General features: G+C 41.1%; 1 protein-coding gene across 2 annotated transcripts in view; it reads left to right on the plus strand.

Moving 5' to 3' along the window:
• Nucleotides 1–18,713, plus strand: part of MTM1 (myotubularin 1) — a 95,165-nt gene that overhangs the window by 59,609 nt on the left and 16,843 nt on the right. For both annotated transcript variants that reach the window (XM_072956120.1, XM_072956121.1), the window contains exons 7-10: nucleotides 4,397–4,480; nucleotides 6,638–6,787; nucleotides 11,164–11,352; nucleotides 15,034–15,219. In XM_072956120.1, the coding sequence (XP_072812221.1) occupies nucleotides 4,397–4,480; nucleotides 6,638–6,787; nucleotides 11,164–11,352; nucleotides 15,034–15,219 (609 nt within the window). The remainder of the gene's footprint in view (nucleotides 1–4,396; nucleotides 4,481–6,637; nucleotides 6,788–11,163; nucleotides 11,353–15,033; nucleotides 15,220–18,713) is intronic.

Genomic DNA, 18,713 nt, shown 5'->3' on the forward strand with positions numbered 1-18,713 from the left:
CCCTTAGGCAAGTGTGTTCCCCATGGTCCTTCAAGGTCAGGGTGATCACCCCCTAGAGGGTCTGGTTCAGCAGGCTGAGCAGGGGCATAGACAGTGCCCAGCATGTTGAGAAAGCACCCTCTACCCCTGGATCCTAAGGCAGAGCCCAGGGGAAGGACCAGGCCCAGAAGAAAGCAGTGGAGGGCTTCCAGAAGCGTCAGTGAAAGCTGACCTTCAGCCAGCCCCTCCCCTGCCTGAGGCTCTGCTGAGCTGGGACTGAATCCTCGGGTTTTGCACTGTTCCTGACGCGAAGTCAGTGCGGATATGGGTTCAACGAGGGACTTCATCACCCACTTGGCAAACCTGACTCCCTACTGATGCTCAGGACCGAGAGTCTCTAGAACCAGTCCTCCCTGTGGAACTGCGTGTCCCAAACCCAGGGTCCCAGCTGGCCCGAGGGTATAGTCAGGAATGATTATGGAAGGTGTCAGCCTGCAGAGTAAGTTCTACAGGACTCAAAGCCTTCAAAACTGTGTATCTATAAGAGAAGATAAATGACAGCTATAAACCTGAAGGCACATAACCTGCTAGCTTTAGGTTTTAGCAGTTTTCAGATGGGAGCTGTAATTAGCCCTGTAACACCCACCTGTAGGGAATTTTGTACTTTTTGCTAATGAGGTACAGATGAATGGGTTTTATTGGCCTTGCTTCAATGCTTAGTAGTTTTTATTTGTAATAATCCACTTTTATGTTACTCTATTGAGAACTTGTGTTTTAAATTTCTTGCTTTGTTCTCTTTGCTGAATCTTTAAGGGGAAAAAATTAAAGCAAAATATCTGGGATGTAAGATCTGTACATTCAACCTTAGAAAATGTCAGTGTTGGTTCTTGTAGGGCACTTGCTTCAGTAGAGCCAAGGTAGTTAATGACAACTTAGTGTTCACATTGTGTTTTCCTGTAAAAACTAACAAGTAGTGCTTCTATAAAAGAAAATGTTTTCCTGTAATTGTATGCTACTTTATTTGGATGGTTAAAATAATTGGTTTGAGTGCCTGGTCTTTTCCACCTGAAGGTCCACTTCAGTGTTTGATTTGTTGCTGTGTATTTCACGACAAGAAATTTCTGGCTGTTTTGTAATTCACAAATTTTCCTGAAATATTTGAGGTCCAAGTCTGGCTCTTAGCATCAACAGTAACTTGGGTCAGGGGGTGGGTAGAACTCGGTGGTAGAGCACATGCCTAGCATGCATGAAGTCCTATGTTCAATAGCCAGGACCTCCATATAAATAAAATAATCAAAAAAAGTTTTTTAATTAAAAAATAGATTAAAAAATAAAAAAAATTTTTAAAGAGTAACCTGGGAGCTTCTTCTGTCACAGAGTTCTCATAGACGTGCTTCAGGGCTAAAGGATGTCAGTCATTGACTCATTCTGTGTATCTGGGTGTCACTCAGAATGCAAAGTACCATTCCAGAAGAATTTCATGAGAAAGGCCACCTGATAGGTCGCTACCTTGAGAACATTGTATCATTCCCATATTAATAACAATCTTTTATATTACTTGTATTCAGACGTTAAAGAAATTATGGATACTGACTACCATATATGAAATAGATAAATAGCAAGGTCCTACTGTATAGCACAGTGAGCTATATTCAATACCTTGTAATAGCCTATAATGGAAAAGAACATGAAAAGGAATTTATATGTATAACCAAATCATTCTGCTGTACACCAGAAATTAACACAGTATTGTAAACCAACTATATTTTAATTAAAAGAAAGGAAGAAAGAAAGAAAGAAAGAAAGAAAGAAAGAAAGAAAGAAAGAATACAAGACAGCAGTGAAAAAAAAGGGGAGAAATTATGGAGATAATTTTGGTTTGGGCTGTAGAACTTCATCTTCTAATAATAGCAATTTTGTGTACTTACATTACACCTACCAGTAATTTTAATATAAAACACAAGAGACTATTTAAAGCAAAGAAGGGCTGCTTTATTATTAGTGATGGAGAAATAATGTTACATTGAAAATGCTGCTGGCCAATTAGAGGATACTGATGGCATTAATACACATGATTTTTCTGGAGAGAAAGCTTTATCTGGCTTTTGAGTGAGCAATTTTATTCTTTCTTTCAAAGGGCTGCCATGTTTGCTTGAGCTTCATAGGAAAGATGCAAATAACTAAAAACCAAAAACTGCACAAAAACCATGTTGAGATCAGGAACTTAGTTCAAGAAAGCAGATTCTAGGTTTTCTTCTGCAGTGAGTGACAGTACAGCCTGATGTCGTCTACAAGTATGTCACCAGCACAGTGTTCAGCAATACTGAGTATTTTCCTGGGCCAGGTGCTGACCAGTGCAGTATCCCATGCTCAGATGTCACCAAGAGGCTGCTTGGACATGTTCTGTAGATGCTGTGTATGGGTGAAAAAACGCACTATAAATTTCAGTGCTATTTTCACCAAAAGTCCCTCTGTTTTTGAGTTAAACTTCAGTTAACAGAAATCACTTGCTTTCCCTGGTGGTACTGAATAATGAAGTATTGCTGTGGCTTCAGTGTCAGCTGAAAGCCTCAACGAATGGCTTTGCTAGATCAGCATCATTGTTAATGTGTGGTCACCGAACACTCTGCACTTGAGCCTACTGCTCCCAGAGATGAGGCCTCCTGCGGGTGCCACATGCTTTGGAAAGTTCAAGAAGACAGTCTGGAGAGCACGATCACGATCAGTTTTCACCTTAAACCTGTTGCCACTTGAATACAGAAAACCGTTGCTGCAAAATTATGCTTTTCCAGAAATTGCAATGTAGGGACATTCGAGGTCCTAGGCTGATAATAGGCAAATGGGTGGAGGGAAGATACCTAGAGGAAAAGTGCCTAGACATGGTCCCTACAGCGAAGGCGATGTGCAGGGGCTGTGTAAGATTTCCTGTCTTCATTTGGTCAGCAAATATATATCTTACCTGTGCTATTCCAGTTACTGGGGCTCCAGGATGGGAAAAGAGCAACAGCCTTCATGGAGCCCGTGGTCTAGGGAGGGGACAGTACGGGTCCAACAATAACAAGTAAATCTGTAGTATGTCAAATGGTCATAAGTGATGGAAATAAAATAGGAAGGAGAAGGGGGGTGCTGTTGTGGGGGTAGCATGTTGTTTTTATGCAGATGTCAGAGAAAGCCTCACTGATTAAGGTTACATTTGAGTAGAGATGTGAAAGAAGTAAGGGAGGAAACCTTGAGGGAAAAGGACTCCAGACAGTTAGAGCAGCAGGTTCAAAGGCCCTGAGATCAGCGTGTGCTTGGTGCTGTCAGGGAACAGCACTGAAGGCCAGCGGGGCTGAAGTGGGTTGAGCAAGAGGAGAGCAGAGACGTGGCAGGGGATGTGGTCAGATGGTGGGGGCCACAGTGGCCACTGGAAGGACTTCCACTTTTACCCAAAAGGAGATGGAAAGCCACAGGAGGATTTGGGGCGGGGGAAGGATTTGATGTGACTTAGGTTGTGACACTATTACTCTGACTTTAGAGGTAAAGATGAAAGCAGGGGATTAATTAGGAGGTCTTATACTAATCCAAGTGGAGCTGGTAGATCCTTAGACCAGGGTAGTAGCAGTGGGGTGATGAGGGTGATGCCAAGGTTTTTGGTTCAATCAATGAGAAGGATGGGGCTGTCAGCTACTGAGATGGGGAGGCTGTGGGATGAGCAAGAATGGGTAGGAGTTGTGGATGTCACCATCCTCCAGCTGCCTCTGAGGCCACCTGCAGTTGTGGAGTGGTCGCTTGTGTTGCCATATCTGGAGGTCACAGTAGGGGCTGGAGAGTGATGGGTATTTATGAGTCTCCAGGGTGTGGATGGTATTTGAAACCATGAAATTCATCAATATCGCCGTGAGAATGAGCGTAGAGAAGAGATGGGAGGTCTGAGGCCTGTCGTCCCAGAGACCAGGGCATTGATTCAGAATTCACAGAGAACAATGAAGAATTTTCCTAATGTTCGATCTCTTTCTTAATAGGCTAACGTGTCATTGTTTCCTTTTGAGACAGTTGTACTCTATAATAATCACTGCTGGATTTTCATTTTTAGTATCTTCTTACCCAATCAATTGCTAATACTGCTTGAAATGGATAGGCTTTTTGGGGTCTGGAAATCATCTGATTTTTGTGCAAAAGCATTAAAAAAAACACCTAAAGAGATGTTTGTAGCCATAGAAAATTGAGGTCTCAAAAGTAATATTAATCAAGATAGAATATAGCGTAAGTCTAACCTGAATATTCCACTGTTACTTCTTGGTTGAAAGTCTCGGTTTGGGTTGTGATTTCATAGTAGGAAAATCTGGTGAAAAATCAAAGGGTGAGGTATTAGTAGACTGTTAGTTCCTTTACACTGAACTTGAAGTCCTTTTTTTTTTCTTTTTGCCTTCTGTAGCCAATATTTGCATTTTTAAATGAAGAAAAGTTTAACGTGGATGGATGGACAGTTTATAATCCAGTTGAAGAATACAGAAGGCAGGTGAGTCAGTAGATTACTGTACCATGTGGTGAATCTCAAACATGCGTGGTGACGATATGCTGTCGGTCAGGAGCTTTGAGAATCAGTAACACTCTTGCTAAATATATTTTTCATGACAGTGGTATAATAGGGCTTATTCCGTCTGTCTAGTACTGTGGAACCTATGAGCTCACTCCATGGCCATGTTCAAGTTTCACTGAAGGCTAAGTTCTGTTGCCTTCCCCTCCATGAAGAACATCAGTTATATGTTGTTCATGAAATGAATCAAATACTCAGAGTCTAGAAAAGCCAAATTTCTACACCTTACTTCTCAGGAGTTGACGTCACTGTGTATTTATGTATTGGGGAGCTTAACTATTACTGGCAGTAGTTAGGTTTCAATTATATTCATTTTGTTTTACAGATTCAGGTGAATTAGGACTGTTTTCCTGTAATGATGGCTTTTCCAGGAAGGCTTTGAGGAGCCTATATTAGAATTGCCTTTACCGCTCTCTACTGTAAACCTCACCTACATGCATGTTTAGTTGCTCTAATAAAGCAGGAGTCTTCATACATTGTTGCTGTTCAGGGGGAAAGGTCTCTTGCGGCATTTTAACAAGGTCCTGTTCATGTTACGGAATAAGAGCCACAATTGGACCTCTGGTGTAACCAGATCATAGGACAGCTGGGGGGTTTGTGATGAGATTTTTTCATAATTCTCATTCTACAAAGCTCTTAAAATAATTGGGAAGTTTTGTTGAGTGAGGTTTGAGAGTCAAATCAAGCCCATGATTGTAAAGTAAAATCTCAGAACCCTAACTCGAGAAGAGTCTTCTGGCCACCACCTCCACTACCAAGCAGCTGGCTTGATTTCCCTGTTTAGCTTTGTCCAGTGGTTTGCGTGCACATAAGAAGATTCGATGCTCAGGAATGTGGGTGTGGGAGCTTCTCTCCCAAGCACATGTCTGAGGTGGTAAGTCCTGTTCTTTCCAGGAATCAGCTTTAGACTGTTGAGTTTTCAAAGGCCGTGTATCCCTCTCATTTTAGTGAACTCTGTTCTGGGTCAATAATGGTGGCCAAAAAAGGGCCATGAAAACATTTGGTATGTTTTGAAGACCTCTGTAGCATTATGCATTAGAATATTTGTACCTCATTTTTGAAGTATTATTGACAATATTAAGACTCATTTTTTAGGTCAAAGCTTCTAGCTTGAAACAAAACAGTTGCTGTTTTTAAGATTCCATGCATATGTGAACTCTTGAAAGTATTTTGTTCTAGACTGCCATTATATTCAATCTTTTTTTCCTTACGCCTTTCTGGTGGGACTTAATAACTCTCTAATCAGAGTCAGTAACAGACTCGTCTGTTTAGTCCGTGCTCTCTAGGGCCAGACCTAGAGAATAGGTACAAAGTCTGTCCCCAGAGCAAGCACTCCCATAGCTCGCTTTCGTGTGTGTATTTGTGAGTATGGGGAGAGAGTATTGCACCGCCTCTGGGCCTTGTCAACACTGGATACAATTTTGTGGGTAGACAGTAGGGTGGGAGGTGTCTTCCTTGTCTCCCTGCCTAGAATATATGTGACTGCATTTGCGCACAACCTCCTGGGCAGTAACTGACTCCAGAGCACTTGGCTGAAAACCCTTAGGAGGCGGTGAAGTGAGCCTCCCCAGAGGGGTTTTCCTTACACCCTCCCAGGACTTTCTTCACAAGCGCAGACTCTACCTTGCAGCTGGCTGAAGCATTCACTGTGTACTGAGTAGGGAGTGGAAGTTGCCTGATCTCTTTTCTACCCTCAATTAGACGGAGGTGAAGATTACACAGTGTACTTTTCTGTAGGGTGTGGGGGTGCGCCAGTGAGGGATGAACTTGGGTTTATCACTGTTGTATAAATAGTAAGGAAAAGTTTGACATGAAATAAAGGAAGCTCTCACATTCAGGAGGATCTGTATTGAACCACAATAGTTTAGAATTATGGAAACCACCAGTGCTTGGTCTTATGTTCTTAAGTTGTCTGGATTATTGATTTGGCTCCCTTACCATAAATCAGTAGACCATCACTGGCGTATTGTCAAAGAGGCATGTGCACATTCTGGTAGGAAGAAGGTGGGAGACCCAACCAAGGCCAGTTCCCGAGAGGAAGTCATTTGGTGCTGATGTGGACGGCCTCTTTTCCCGCAGGGCTTGCCCAATCATCACTGGAGGATAACTTTTATTAATAAGTGCTATGAACTCTGTGACACCTACCCGTCTCTCCTCGTGGTTCCGTATCATGCCTCTGATGACGATCTCAGGAGAGTCGCAACTTTCAGATCCCGAAATCGGATTCCGGTGAGTACCGTAGTGAGTGCTTTTCTTACAGGGTGCCTTTGATTCCATAAGAACTGTAGTCAAGTGATTCAGAGAAACACTCTTTTGGAATTTCATTCCAACAAATAATTATCAAGTGCCTTCTGAGTGCAAGGCAGCACGCCGAATGGAAACAGAAGCAAGACATCACCTGCCTTCCAGGAGCTCGCAATCGAGGACAGAGAATGAACTCAAGTACTTCTTATACAGGAGAGGGTGCAAGTAATGTTGGGTGGAAAGAAAGAAGGAAGGACAGAGTCTTTGTGGCTTTTGTCTTGGTAACACAATAAGTGACATATGTTAGGCTCTCAGTAAATGTCAGTTGACTTGTGCTGAAAACAACATGCTATCCTATATTGCGGAGCATATAAGTACAGGCTTTTCCTTATCACCTTTATTAGGATTTGTTTATACTCAAGTTTGTAAGCTGGAGTCAAGTGCAGACTTTTCCAAGTGTATTTATGGTATCACTGAACCTGGTTCGTAAAGTTGTCTTTGGTTCTTAAATAGTTATGTACGAGTCAGACTGTCTCCTCTGTGTCCATAAATTTTACTGACTAAAAATTTGGAGAATTTTCCCGTCTGTTAATTTTCAGGGCATGTCATAATAAGTACATTGTTTGGTTTTGTTTTGGTATTGGTTTTGAAAAACAAGGGTTGAAGAAATTAAGATTTAATGTCACCTTGCCTTTAACTTCCAAGTCTAGACATTTTTGTCCTTAAAAGGATATGTGTGGGGAACCTTTGTGTACCGTAAACACACGACAAATTGTAACTTTAAAAATTCACTTACTTCTCTAAGCACGAGTGCCCGTTCATATCTTCATGATATACATTATACTTGAAAGTATGTTCTTTAGATTGTTTTGCTGGAACACCACGCTAACGAAGCTGGAGTTACCAGTTCACTCGTCTTGTGCTCTGTCTGGACGTACTTTTCGGTGCAGACTCCACCCCTGCACTGGCCGGCTGTCTTGCTAATACATGCATTGCCCACAGGAGAACTGAGCTAGGGTACTGTGGATTGATTTTGTTCCCTCCTTCATTCAATTAATATTTATTGAACATCTACTGTGTCAAAGATGTGTGGGCGTGTGTATGTGAATTCCATGGGGATGGGGGCAGTAGAGGAAATGAAACAACTGTGCCGGGTCCGCTGTGCTCAGGCTGCCGTCTTGCTCTAGTCGTTTCCACCATTCTGAGTGAACGAGAGCCCACTTGTAGAACAAATAGAATGCTTAGCTTTCTACTTAGCCATTTTATTGATCCTTCTTACTTTGTGATGGCTACCAATTTGCATTTATTTTTCCTAAAAGAACTTAAGGCTAAGCTGTCCATTACCTCTGTATCTTTATCAATTACTGCTTGGGGAGAGGGAAATAGCTCAGTGGTAGAGCCTATGCTTAGCATGCACGAGATCCTGGGTTCAATCCCCAGTCCCTCCATTTAAAAGAAAAGAACAGGAAATGGTATCGATTACCATGCTTACTCATATCTAATAGTAGATAATGTATGCTATCTGCTATAATACTGTCTGACCACCTGAGTCTTGACTATAACCCAGTATTTCCTTTTAATATGAAATCATTAATATTTGATACTCAGTTCTCTTTTTAAAAACCCATATAAAAATGCAAAAAAACTGATAAGAAAAAAAAGAATTGATTAGAAGGCAATCTTATTATGTTGTGCATAAAATAAAATACACACTGTTGTAAAAGATCACTGAGTATGAGAATAATCCACATGCATTCATGTTCCCATTAACGGATACGTATTTCTTTGTTCTCAAACCAGTCAGTCTTAATGTTATAGAATCCTGTAACATATAAATAATACATATTTATTTTAGATGTTTTCAAAAATACTGGAAAGCAAAAAGGAGCCTGCCACCTAGTGAGGACTGCAGTTCATGTTTTGGGAGATGGCCTACCAGACTTCCTGCTATGCATACATATTTTTGTTGGAAAAAGTGGAATTTTTCTGTGATTTGTGTCTCAATCTGCTTTTCCTACCTAGCATTATCATAGGAAGAGCTTTCCACACTGATGATTCTCTGCTCACGTGCCAGACTGTAGCTGTGCCCTGATGAATTCAATCAGTTTTCTATTGTGAGACATCTCAGTTCTTTGTCATCTTTTGCTATTAGAGACAATGCTGTGATAAACATCTTTTGGTGGCTAAATCTTTGTGTACATCCTTAAGTATTTATGGCTTCTACATCCTAACTTCAATAAGAATAACCTGACATAAGTACCATATGCTTTGAAAGCACTTACAGTAGGTGATGTGAAATTAGCATTATTTGTACCTGGTCAGTTCTACAGCAAGCATCCTTTTTATAAAGGTAGTTGAGATCCCAAAACAAAAAAGGAGGTAGGAGGCAAAACAGCTAATAAGAATAGCATTTCTTAACATGGTCTGGTGATTCCAGTCTAAAATCTCCCAAGCAGAGGGAAGAGGGGCAGAAGAAAGGGGGGCACTGGTGGAACAGGGCAGTTTCTTACATATGACCTGATTTAAATTGAAAACTTGATGAGGGTCGGTATCAAATAATAAGCATCTTGTCTGTGTAGTGATTTGATTTCTTTAAGGGATCTGATATCAAATCAACATGTTGCATACCTTAAATGTACACAGTGTTAGAGGTCAATTATATCTCAGTAAACCTAAAAAAAATGTACATTCATACATGAAAGTGATCTCGTCTCCCCTCTCTTGAGGCAAAGCCATGGGAGGTCAGTGGGACAGGTCTCCTCTCTATGTTGTAGATTTGAAAATGGAGGTTGAGGAAGGCCACCCCTTGTCCCTGGGCTCTGCGATCCTGAGCCTTTGGACTGTTGGGGCCACAGTGGTGTTTTGACTGGTCTCTGGAAGGCGCAGAAACTCAATTGAATGAGTATTCATTCGTATTATATAATCTTTTTTTCACGAACCTGTTGTCATTATTGTACACATAACCTGTCATTATTAAACCCAGCGATTTTTATGAACACCAGTGCTTATCCTTTGCCATAGTGAGGAGGTAACTTTAAAGACGCCAGCGTACTTGGCCTTGTATTAAGTGAGCTCGAACACTCATGCTTCTGTGGTCTTGTCTCTGCCTGCCTTTCATGGTTTTTCCCATCTGACTTTGCTGGCCACCCAGCCTGCCTCTGGATGCCAACTCAAGCCGGGGTCCTGCCCTGTGCTGGGTACTTACACGCTTCGGCCATTCGTCCGCCCAGCAGCGCACTGCTATCCTGTGGCTCCCTATCTGATGAAAGACGGAAAGGAAGTGACAGAGCCTGTGAGCCCAGTGCCCAGGTTGGAGCCACCACAGAGGGGCACCTGCCCTGGAGCCCACACTGCCACCCACCACGCTCACCTCCCGGATCCTATTTTTCCCCCTTTTAACAGCTTTATTGAGATATAATTCCCCTGCCAAACAAGTCACTCATTTAAAGTGGACAGTTCTGGGAGGAGCATATTCCTCCGTGGTAGAGCTCAGCATGCATGAGGTCGTGGGTTCAATCCCCAGTACCTCCAATAAATAAAATTTAAAAATGTTTAATTAAAATTAAAAAATTTTTAAAAAGATTGCCTTCTCCCTCTTCACCCAAACCTATAAGCTCTTTCTAGGCTACTGGTTCACAGCCCCAAACCCTTGCCCTTTACATTTAGGACAGACTTCAAAGTGGACAATTCTCAAGCTTTTGCTGTATTACATTATTAGCTTCTTTTTGCAGGTCTTGTTTCTCATGTACTATGGGCCCAGAAACCAAGTAGCAAGCGTTAGGCTTGCGTGTAAAATTAGAGAAGACTGACTCTGGGTAAGGCTCCGAGAGCTCTCCTAGGAGGCGACTGTGCGAGCTTCACAGTAGAGACTCCGGCAGCTCGCTCAGCTGCCCTGAGACCTCTTTTGCCTGCTTTGGGTGTTAGAGTCTAGAATTGAGCCTGTCGGGGAAGTGACCCATCTATGTGAGTTGGTATTGTAGAAACACAGCACCAGAGGTGATTGCCTTTACCTCTCACCTTTTGCTAAAGCTGTTTCTGGGTGATAACAAATCCCGTGCAAGCTGCAGGACTGAAATCAAATACCTGGAACTTTCTGCTTTCTTTAAGTGATGTAACTGTGTTTAGGTAAGCGTTTAACTTTCCTAGGTGTGTTACGAATTTAGAAAAGATGAGTAAAGCAATTGGTTATCCTCATTGTCTCTGAATAGTCATCGCTGTGCGTTTCTGGGTGCTCGGTGAGATCGCAGGTGAACAGGCATCTCGTTTCAGCAAAATCAGCGTCACTTCATCTTGATTGTTGGTGCTCTATATTTTTTTATGGTTTGAATTGTTTTGAGATTTGGTTTCTGAACCAACTGTAGGTGCTGTCATGGATTCACCCGGAAAACAAGACGGTGATTGTGCGTTGCAGTCAGCCCCTTGTTGGTATGAGTGGGAAACGAAATAAAGATGATGAGAAATATCTCGACGTTATCAGGGAGACAAACAGACAAATTAATAAACTGACCATCTATGACGCGAGACCCAATGTAAATGCGGTGGCTAACAAGGTAAGTCTATTTAATGACATGATAGCAGCTTACCTTTCCTACAGCGTGCAGCGTTTTACATGAACATTGTCACCATAGCATGTCAACATGTGGGTTTAAATTCGTAATTAAACTTTGCTTAAATAAGAAAACGAGGTCACTGAGGTAGAAAGTAGTTGTAATCACAAAACGTTTCTTAAAAGTTGAATACACCAAAATGGAATGAAAATAAGCGTTAGGTAAATTAGGCAAGTCTAGAGCTGTAATGAACTTGGGTTTTGGCTAGAATCTCAGGCAAAAGTTAGGCACTCTTTGGAGCTCTTGAGGCTGCTGACAGTCATTCTCAGTGTGTACACTGGGGAGGCATCTGTGAAGAGTTGTGGGAGGCTGCAATTGTCCAAATCCTAAATTTGTAGCTTTATCAAAGCAGTCTCTTCACAATACTCAGATACGTGTATTCTCATTGATATCAGGTAATCCAAGAAATGAGTAGATCTATGTATGTAAATTTTACAATCACACAGTGGTAATATTTTCATAGAAATCTGTCTCAAGACACTTCTTGGCCTTCTCGAGCAAAGAGTGCTGTGTCCCTAAGGCTGAATGACAAGGTAGTGTCGCCTTCATGGCCCCAGGTTCCTAAATGCTTTTTACATTTGATTTCACCTTTTCGTTTTTTTGTTTTTTGTTTTTCCTTCTCCCATTGCCGGCTGCCACTTACAAGTGCTCACAGTGAGCCTGCCCCACTCCACCTTTCAGCTTTATTGTTTCTCACCTGTGTAGGCTTGAATTTCATCATCTTGACTATTTTGCTTATCCCGAGGTCATTAATCTGGCATCTTCAATTATTCAGAGCACAAGACAAGAACCTAAAAGCAAAACAAGTCCTCGAGCAGCTCACATAGATGCAGTAGCTTCCTAAATGGACCCATGACGTGTCTCGGGCGTGCATGTGGGGCCCCTCTAATAATTATTTGCACACAGATCATGCATCTTACACATTTACTCCTGGGGAGCTCCCTCTGCTCCTCACACGCTCTTGGATCAGCTCTTTTTTACAACAGCTGGTTTTGGTTTAGGTAATAAAAATGATTTTGAAATTATCTATAAAGCAATCAGGAAGTGAAATTGAGAAATAAATTAGGGATTATAAGTAAAACACTTAGGAAATTAAATGTGACTGTGAATATCTTGTTGGACTATCCTTACCTTTACACAGTTCTGCTCCTGCTGTCCTTCATGTATAATCCAGAGTTGAATACATGTAATGCAGTGCTCCCATGTATACATTTAGCCTGAAATAGATACGATGTAACATTAAAATGAGGTATTGAGAAAGAATATTTTAAAATATTAAAATGTATGGAAGGGGGTAGGGTCCAACTCAGTGGTAGAGCACATGCCTAGCATGCACAAGGTCCTGGGCTCAGTCCCCAGTACCTCCATTAAATAAACAAATAAATAAATAAACCTAATTACCTACCCCCCCCAAAATAAAACAAGAAGAAGAAGTGTTTAAATAAATGAAACATATGGAATGAATAACTTTATTGTAGTAACCCTAAAGCTCGTTGTTATAGCGGTAGAATTCTTGAGTGCCTTTTTAACACTCAGGAGATATGCCTGTGTTTCTAGTCCACTTAAGGATGAAGGAAAGGAAAAAATTAAGGGAAAAAAACCTAGGCCTGACAGATCTGTACATCATGCTTTCAAAACCACACTTAGGTTCCCCTCCTCCCTCAGCTGTCTCCCCCTCATCATCTGTATCCATAGCAACAGGCTGTGTACATCATTGTACTAGGTAACCTGAATTGTTCCTTTTTATTGAAGAGGAGAAAACTGGAAAGAAAACTTCAAAACTAACCAGAGATAGAGAATTCAAACTTCGGGGAACTCAATCTAGGATTGACTAATTGATTTTTACCCTTCTGACTTCTCTTCAGACGAAGTTGTTCTGCCCTTGCGGGTATTTAGAAATTTACAATCCCAGTTGTAACAAGCCACATTGCACTGTTTCAAAGTAAACACACACACGAAACCCAGGGGTAGAGGAGATCCAGCACCCTGTGATGAGTTAAAGTCAGACTGCATTCAGGTCTGGTTTTGCCAGAAACTTTGGCAATGACAATTAATTTTTTTTGCATATCATCTTTAGTTATTTATGAAAGCAACTCCAGCGTTGAGAATTCCTTTGAAAATCACTAACTGTTGACAGAGCACATGTGCAGATAAGCATGGCATCTGCCTGTGGGGCGGCGCCGTGCGTCGCTGCGTTAGAGGCTTGCAGATCAAGCACGGCCTGGGCTCAGTGTGGACTGCCAGGCCTGGTGCCTGTGGTTCACAGAAGTGATGGCAGCTGCCACGTGTTATTCCCTGAGGCCTGGATAACCAAGGAGAGGGTACTGGGGCCCACTGTGTATGCATTCATTAGCCGATAACTTGTTGAAAACAACATAGTGAATATTTATTGTCTACTTACTACCTATGCTCTTTGTAGCAAGCTTTAAAAAGACATTTCTATCTAAACAAAATTTCTCACCTTGAGTCTATGGAGACCAAGGGCCTCTGCTTGTACATAGCCAGGTTTGACATTCAAGTGGTAGCCTTACTTCTACTGCAGGAAACTTCCTCTGTGACTAACCCTGGCAAAAACCATAGTATGTGTTGGCGCTTCTGTCCTGAGCTACAAGTTTATATTCCTTCTATTATAAAACATTAAGCAGAATGCAGCCAGGTTCCTAAACAAAGTCATAGCATCTCTTTTTGTCTTCATGGAAAACGGGCATGTATACGATGCTGTGAAGAGGAGGCGATGCCCGCCCTGGCAGGTTAATACTTGTAGATGCCAAGGCAGAGGGTGGCCAACTTGCCTCCTCTTTCAACCTTTTGTTCTTTGAGGGCCCCACCACGTGCAGCACTGTCCCTGTTCTTTGCATAGCACACAGACAGACACAGGGCACTAGAAAAGATGTCTTAAATTCTACTGCTTACTTCTGTGACTTTGGGGATAGTTAAATAGCATCTTTTTTCATTTGCGAAATGGGATTAGTAACACCTGCCTTGTAGTGTTGCTGTAAGTTAGATAAAATTACATAAAACAAGAATCACAGGATCTGGGATGTCAGAGGGGCTCATTGAATGGTGGCTGGTGTTTGCTATTGGAGAGCCTGGCTCTTAGTCCTGTGAGTCCTAGGTGGTCTTATCCCCTGTTCTACAGGAGACAACATTGAGGCTTAAGAGAGGTTGAGTGCCTTGCCCCAGATCACACAGCAAAGAGGGGCTGAAGCGGAGCTATCAACCTGGGCCTGTCTCCAAAGCCTGTCATTTTCCTCCAGCCCATCGTGTCCCATGTGAGCCTCCCCCAAAAAGTACTATTAAAATCTGTTGGAAGACGAGGACCATTCAGAACCTACTCTTGCCTTGCCAGATCCGAAAGAAGAGCTAGTAATTATAGAGCATTCTGAAAATGATTTTTTTCTCACAAATAACAGATCCCCAGGAAATTACCAGCCTTCCATCGTTTTTCTAGTTCAAAATGTGACTAATGTTGTTGAGGCTTAGTGTCAGATAAGACGTCAAGTCACATCAGTTGTTGCATCTAAGTTGCAAGGATTTGGAGGACCAATAACTTTTGAGCTATTTGTGTAGGTTACTGGAGAAATAGAAAACCCAACTTACTGTTTTGTGTATCTTGTTTCTTAGGCAACAGGAGGAGGATATGAAAGTGATGATGCATATCATAACACCGAACTTTTCTTCTTAGACATTCATAACATTCATGTTATGCGGGAATCTTTGAAAAAAGTCAAAGACATTGTTTATCCTAATGTGGAAGAATCTCACTGGTTGTCCAGTTTGGAATCCACTCATTGGTTGGAACATATCAAGGCAAGTATATTCTTGGAAAAAAGATTTATGTGTATATAAAAAAGAATAATCATTTAGTGGAAAAGGAAGTTTTCTTTTTTTGAAATTCCTTAAGTTAAAAAAAATGAACAATGAGAGATGAAATATTTGTTGTATAGGGTTGTACATTTGACAGTTTTATGTTTCTTTATAATTTGCTTACCTGAATTAAAGATTTCACAATATCACCTCCAGAATATTTTTTAGAGTTTGTCGAGATAGCACTTTCCATGTCATCACTGGTAAGTAGTTGAGTCTTCCACCCAGGTTTATTCAGGAATAGACAGTTTATTATTTAACTATTACTGGGTTTGAACCTCAAGGACCTAGAGAAGTTGCTTATTGAAACTAATCTCAAATTGACTTATTTTAAAGATTGAGTTTTGTGTTTTTATTACATTCAACCCTTCATCTTGATGGAGGCATCAAAAACCTTCATTCTTTTAAAAGTAAAAATAGTTGAAGCTATGTGAGATAATTAATAATTTTAGAAGACGCCATTTAGTTTTATACAAACAAAAAGCGTACTTAAATAAGTTAATTATTAAGATAGATTGTTTTCTAGTCCAGTTTATTTTCCAGTCTGATAGGAGTTGTATTTTTCTTTAATATCTCTAACTTTAATTTTTTTCTTCATTTCTCAGCCTCAAAAATGAATTGCAAAAAAAATTAATTGTGACCGATAAATGTGATGTGGTATCCCAGATGGGATCCTGGATTAGAATAAAAGGACATTAGGTAAAAATTAAGGAAATCTGACTAAAGTAGGGACTTCATTAAAATGAGTTTATTAATAATTTAATAGTGTATCTATATTGGTTGATGGTTGTGACAAACATACCATACTACTATGGTAAGGATAAAAGAAATCGGGTCGAGTCTATGGGACTCTTTGGTTCTTTGCAACTTTTCTACAGATCTAAAACTATTCTAAAATAAAAAAGTTGATTTCATAAAAGAATTGTACTCTTACTATCTACAAAGCATTGTGCTAGTGTGAATGGGATAAAGGGATAAGACAGACTTCCTGCCTTTAAGGAAGTTCTCGTGGTTGAAGAGATGATATGTGTGTATAAAAAGAAACTTAATTTTCCACAGTGTGAGTGTTAATACCAGTGAGCCTTCATAGCAAAGGCAGTGGAAGAAACAGGCCCTTTGGGGGAATCCAGTGGGACTTGATCTGGTCCTTGAAGAAAGCAGGGTGAGGCCTGGCTAGGAAGTGTGGGGATTTCTGTAGTTGCGGGTTAATCTAGAGAAATCTGGGAGGAGCCAGGTGGCCAGTGGCCTTGGCCATCAAGTCAGGTAGGGAGTTGCAGAGGTGTTAGCATAGGGAAGTGTTTGAGGAAAATGTTCTGGCAGCTGCATATGATAGATCATAGAGGGAAGAAAGGGAAGTCAGGGAAAGGAGAACCATTTAAAGAGTCCAGAGACAGGGAAGTAACGGCCTAGGTCAGAATGCCACTGGGCTGTGGGGGTGGGGAGGGAGGCACCACGAAAGGGACCCACACTAGATATTTTCCAAGGAAGGGCCTGTGGTAGTTGCCAATTAGCTAGCTGCAGGATCTAAAGGAATGTAGAACTGTGCCAAAATGGTGAGCCTGGCTAGCCGAGGAAATGATGCCACCATTTGCAGATGAAGGGTTGTCCGGACCTGGACCTTGGTCAAGAGAAATGTCATGCCTTCAGGGTAATGGCAAGGCATCTGCCCGTTGGTGTCTAACAGGTGGGTTTTTTCCATGCAAAGAGGTAGGCCTAGGTATCAGCTATAGGGCAATGAACTCAGGCTGAGCCCTTTTTTTGTTTTTAATTGAAGTATAGTCAGTTGCAGTGTGTCAGTTTCTGGTGTACAGCATCATGTCCCATACAGATGCTGCGAGAGAGGTTGTACAGGGAGGATGGGGGATAAGAGGTGGAGCTCATCGGGGAGAAATCAAGAGCTCGGAGGAGGAGATTGGAATTCTAAGAAAGGGTCTAAGAAGAAAGGGTCAGTGGTATTTCAGAGACATTAATTTATTACGGACATCCTTGATTACCTTGCAGGGCAGACTTCCATGGGTGTCTAGTGATGGGGTGGAGGAGAGTGGAGAAAATAGAGGTAGTGAGTACAAACTAGACTACTCTTGAAAAGCTAGTTAAAGGAAGGGAAGGGTTAAGGGTCACAGCATTTTGAGAAGGGGTTTTTATAGACAAAGGAAAAAGATACACTTTAGGTGAGTTTTTATTTAATAAGAAAGTTATATTGTTTTATCCCTTTTTAATTTTTTTTTAATTTCGGAGGAGTAATTAGGTTTATTTATTTTTACTTATTTGTATTTTTATTTTTTTTAACAGAGGTACTGGGGATTGAACCCAGAACCTCGTGCCTGCTAAGCACACACTCTACCACTGAGCTATACCTTCCCACGTAGGTGGGGTTCTTTCTAAAGGAAATAACCACACAAGTTTGAAAAGATGAATATACTTGTGGGGGTACCATTTACCCCTCATTTTAGAGAGAAAGGACCCACAGTTATGTGATTGGCTCAAGGTGAGACATGTTAAAAGCAGTGGAATGAGGTTTCAAACCCAGGCTTTTGGCCTTTGAGCCGGTGCTCTTAACCACCACTCCGCGTACTGCATCATTTCTCCCCATCAGTCACAAGTCCATCTGATCATTTAGGAGTTTTCAGGGATGTGTTTTTGAATGTCTCATTTAGTTTCATTAGATAATCGCATCTGTTCTTGTCAGAAGTGATGGTGGGAATTCACGCTTTATTGAAACACATCTAATATTTTTTAAAGATAATTGGCCAAGATTGCATCCTCCTTTTATTACAAGGGAAGTATCTGGAGTGAGAGCGGCCGTCTGTAAAGATGTTAGAACAGCAACTTCATTAAATTGGACTCAAATGATCTAGTCTATTACCATTGCTTCTCAATAGTGCTTTCTTCAGAAGTGCCTCAAATTAAAACTGTAAACAGGATTTCGGAGATACATAAAATGCTGAAAGAAGTAAACCTGCGCTAGTCATCTTAAAAGCAATTATTTTTGTACAAATAATGGATGGGCCATCAGGTCCCCTAACCTGGTCTTGGCACTCTTTTGCCCATTTATCTTTAGTTATCAAAGTAATAAAATTATGTTTCTTTTAAAATTTTCTATCCATCACATCTTTCACCTAGGCATTTTTCTAGAATTAGTTAAAATAATTCAGTATTTCAATTTTCTTGAATTCATTCAAATGACCATAATATATACCTCTTGCACAGCTGTTAGAATTTTGGGAGCACCAAAAGGACATACTGTATGCAAATGGCTGATACACACATGAAAAGATGGAACCCACGTCCACGGAGAGTGGAAATGTGAAATGGTCCAACCACTTTTGAAAACAGTTTGACAGTTTCTTATAAAGTTAAATGAATATAAGTTTACCATACGATCCAACTGTTTCACTCCTAGGCATTAACCCAAGAGAGATGGAAACTTATGTCTC

Source organism: Vicugna pacos, chromosome X (genome assembly GCF_048564905.1).
Source record: "Vicugna pacos chromosome X, VicPac4, whole genome shotgun sequence".
Classification (NCBI taxonomy): Eukaryota; Metazoa; Chordata; class Mammalia; order Artiodactyla; family Camelidae; genus Vicugna; species Vicugna pacos.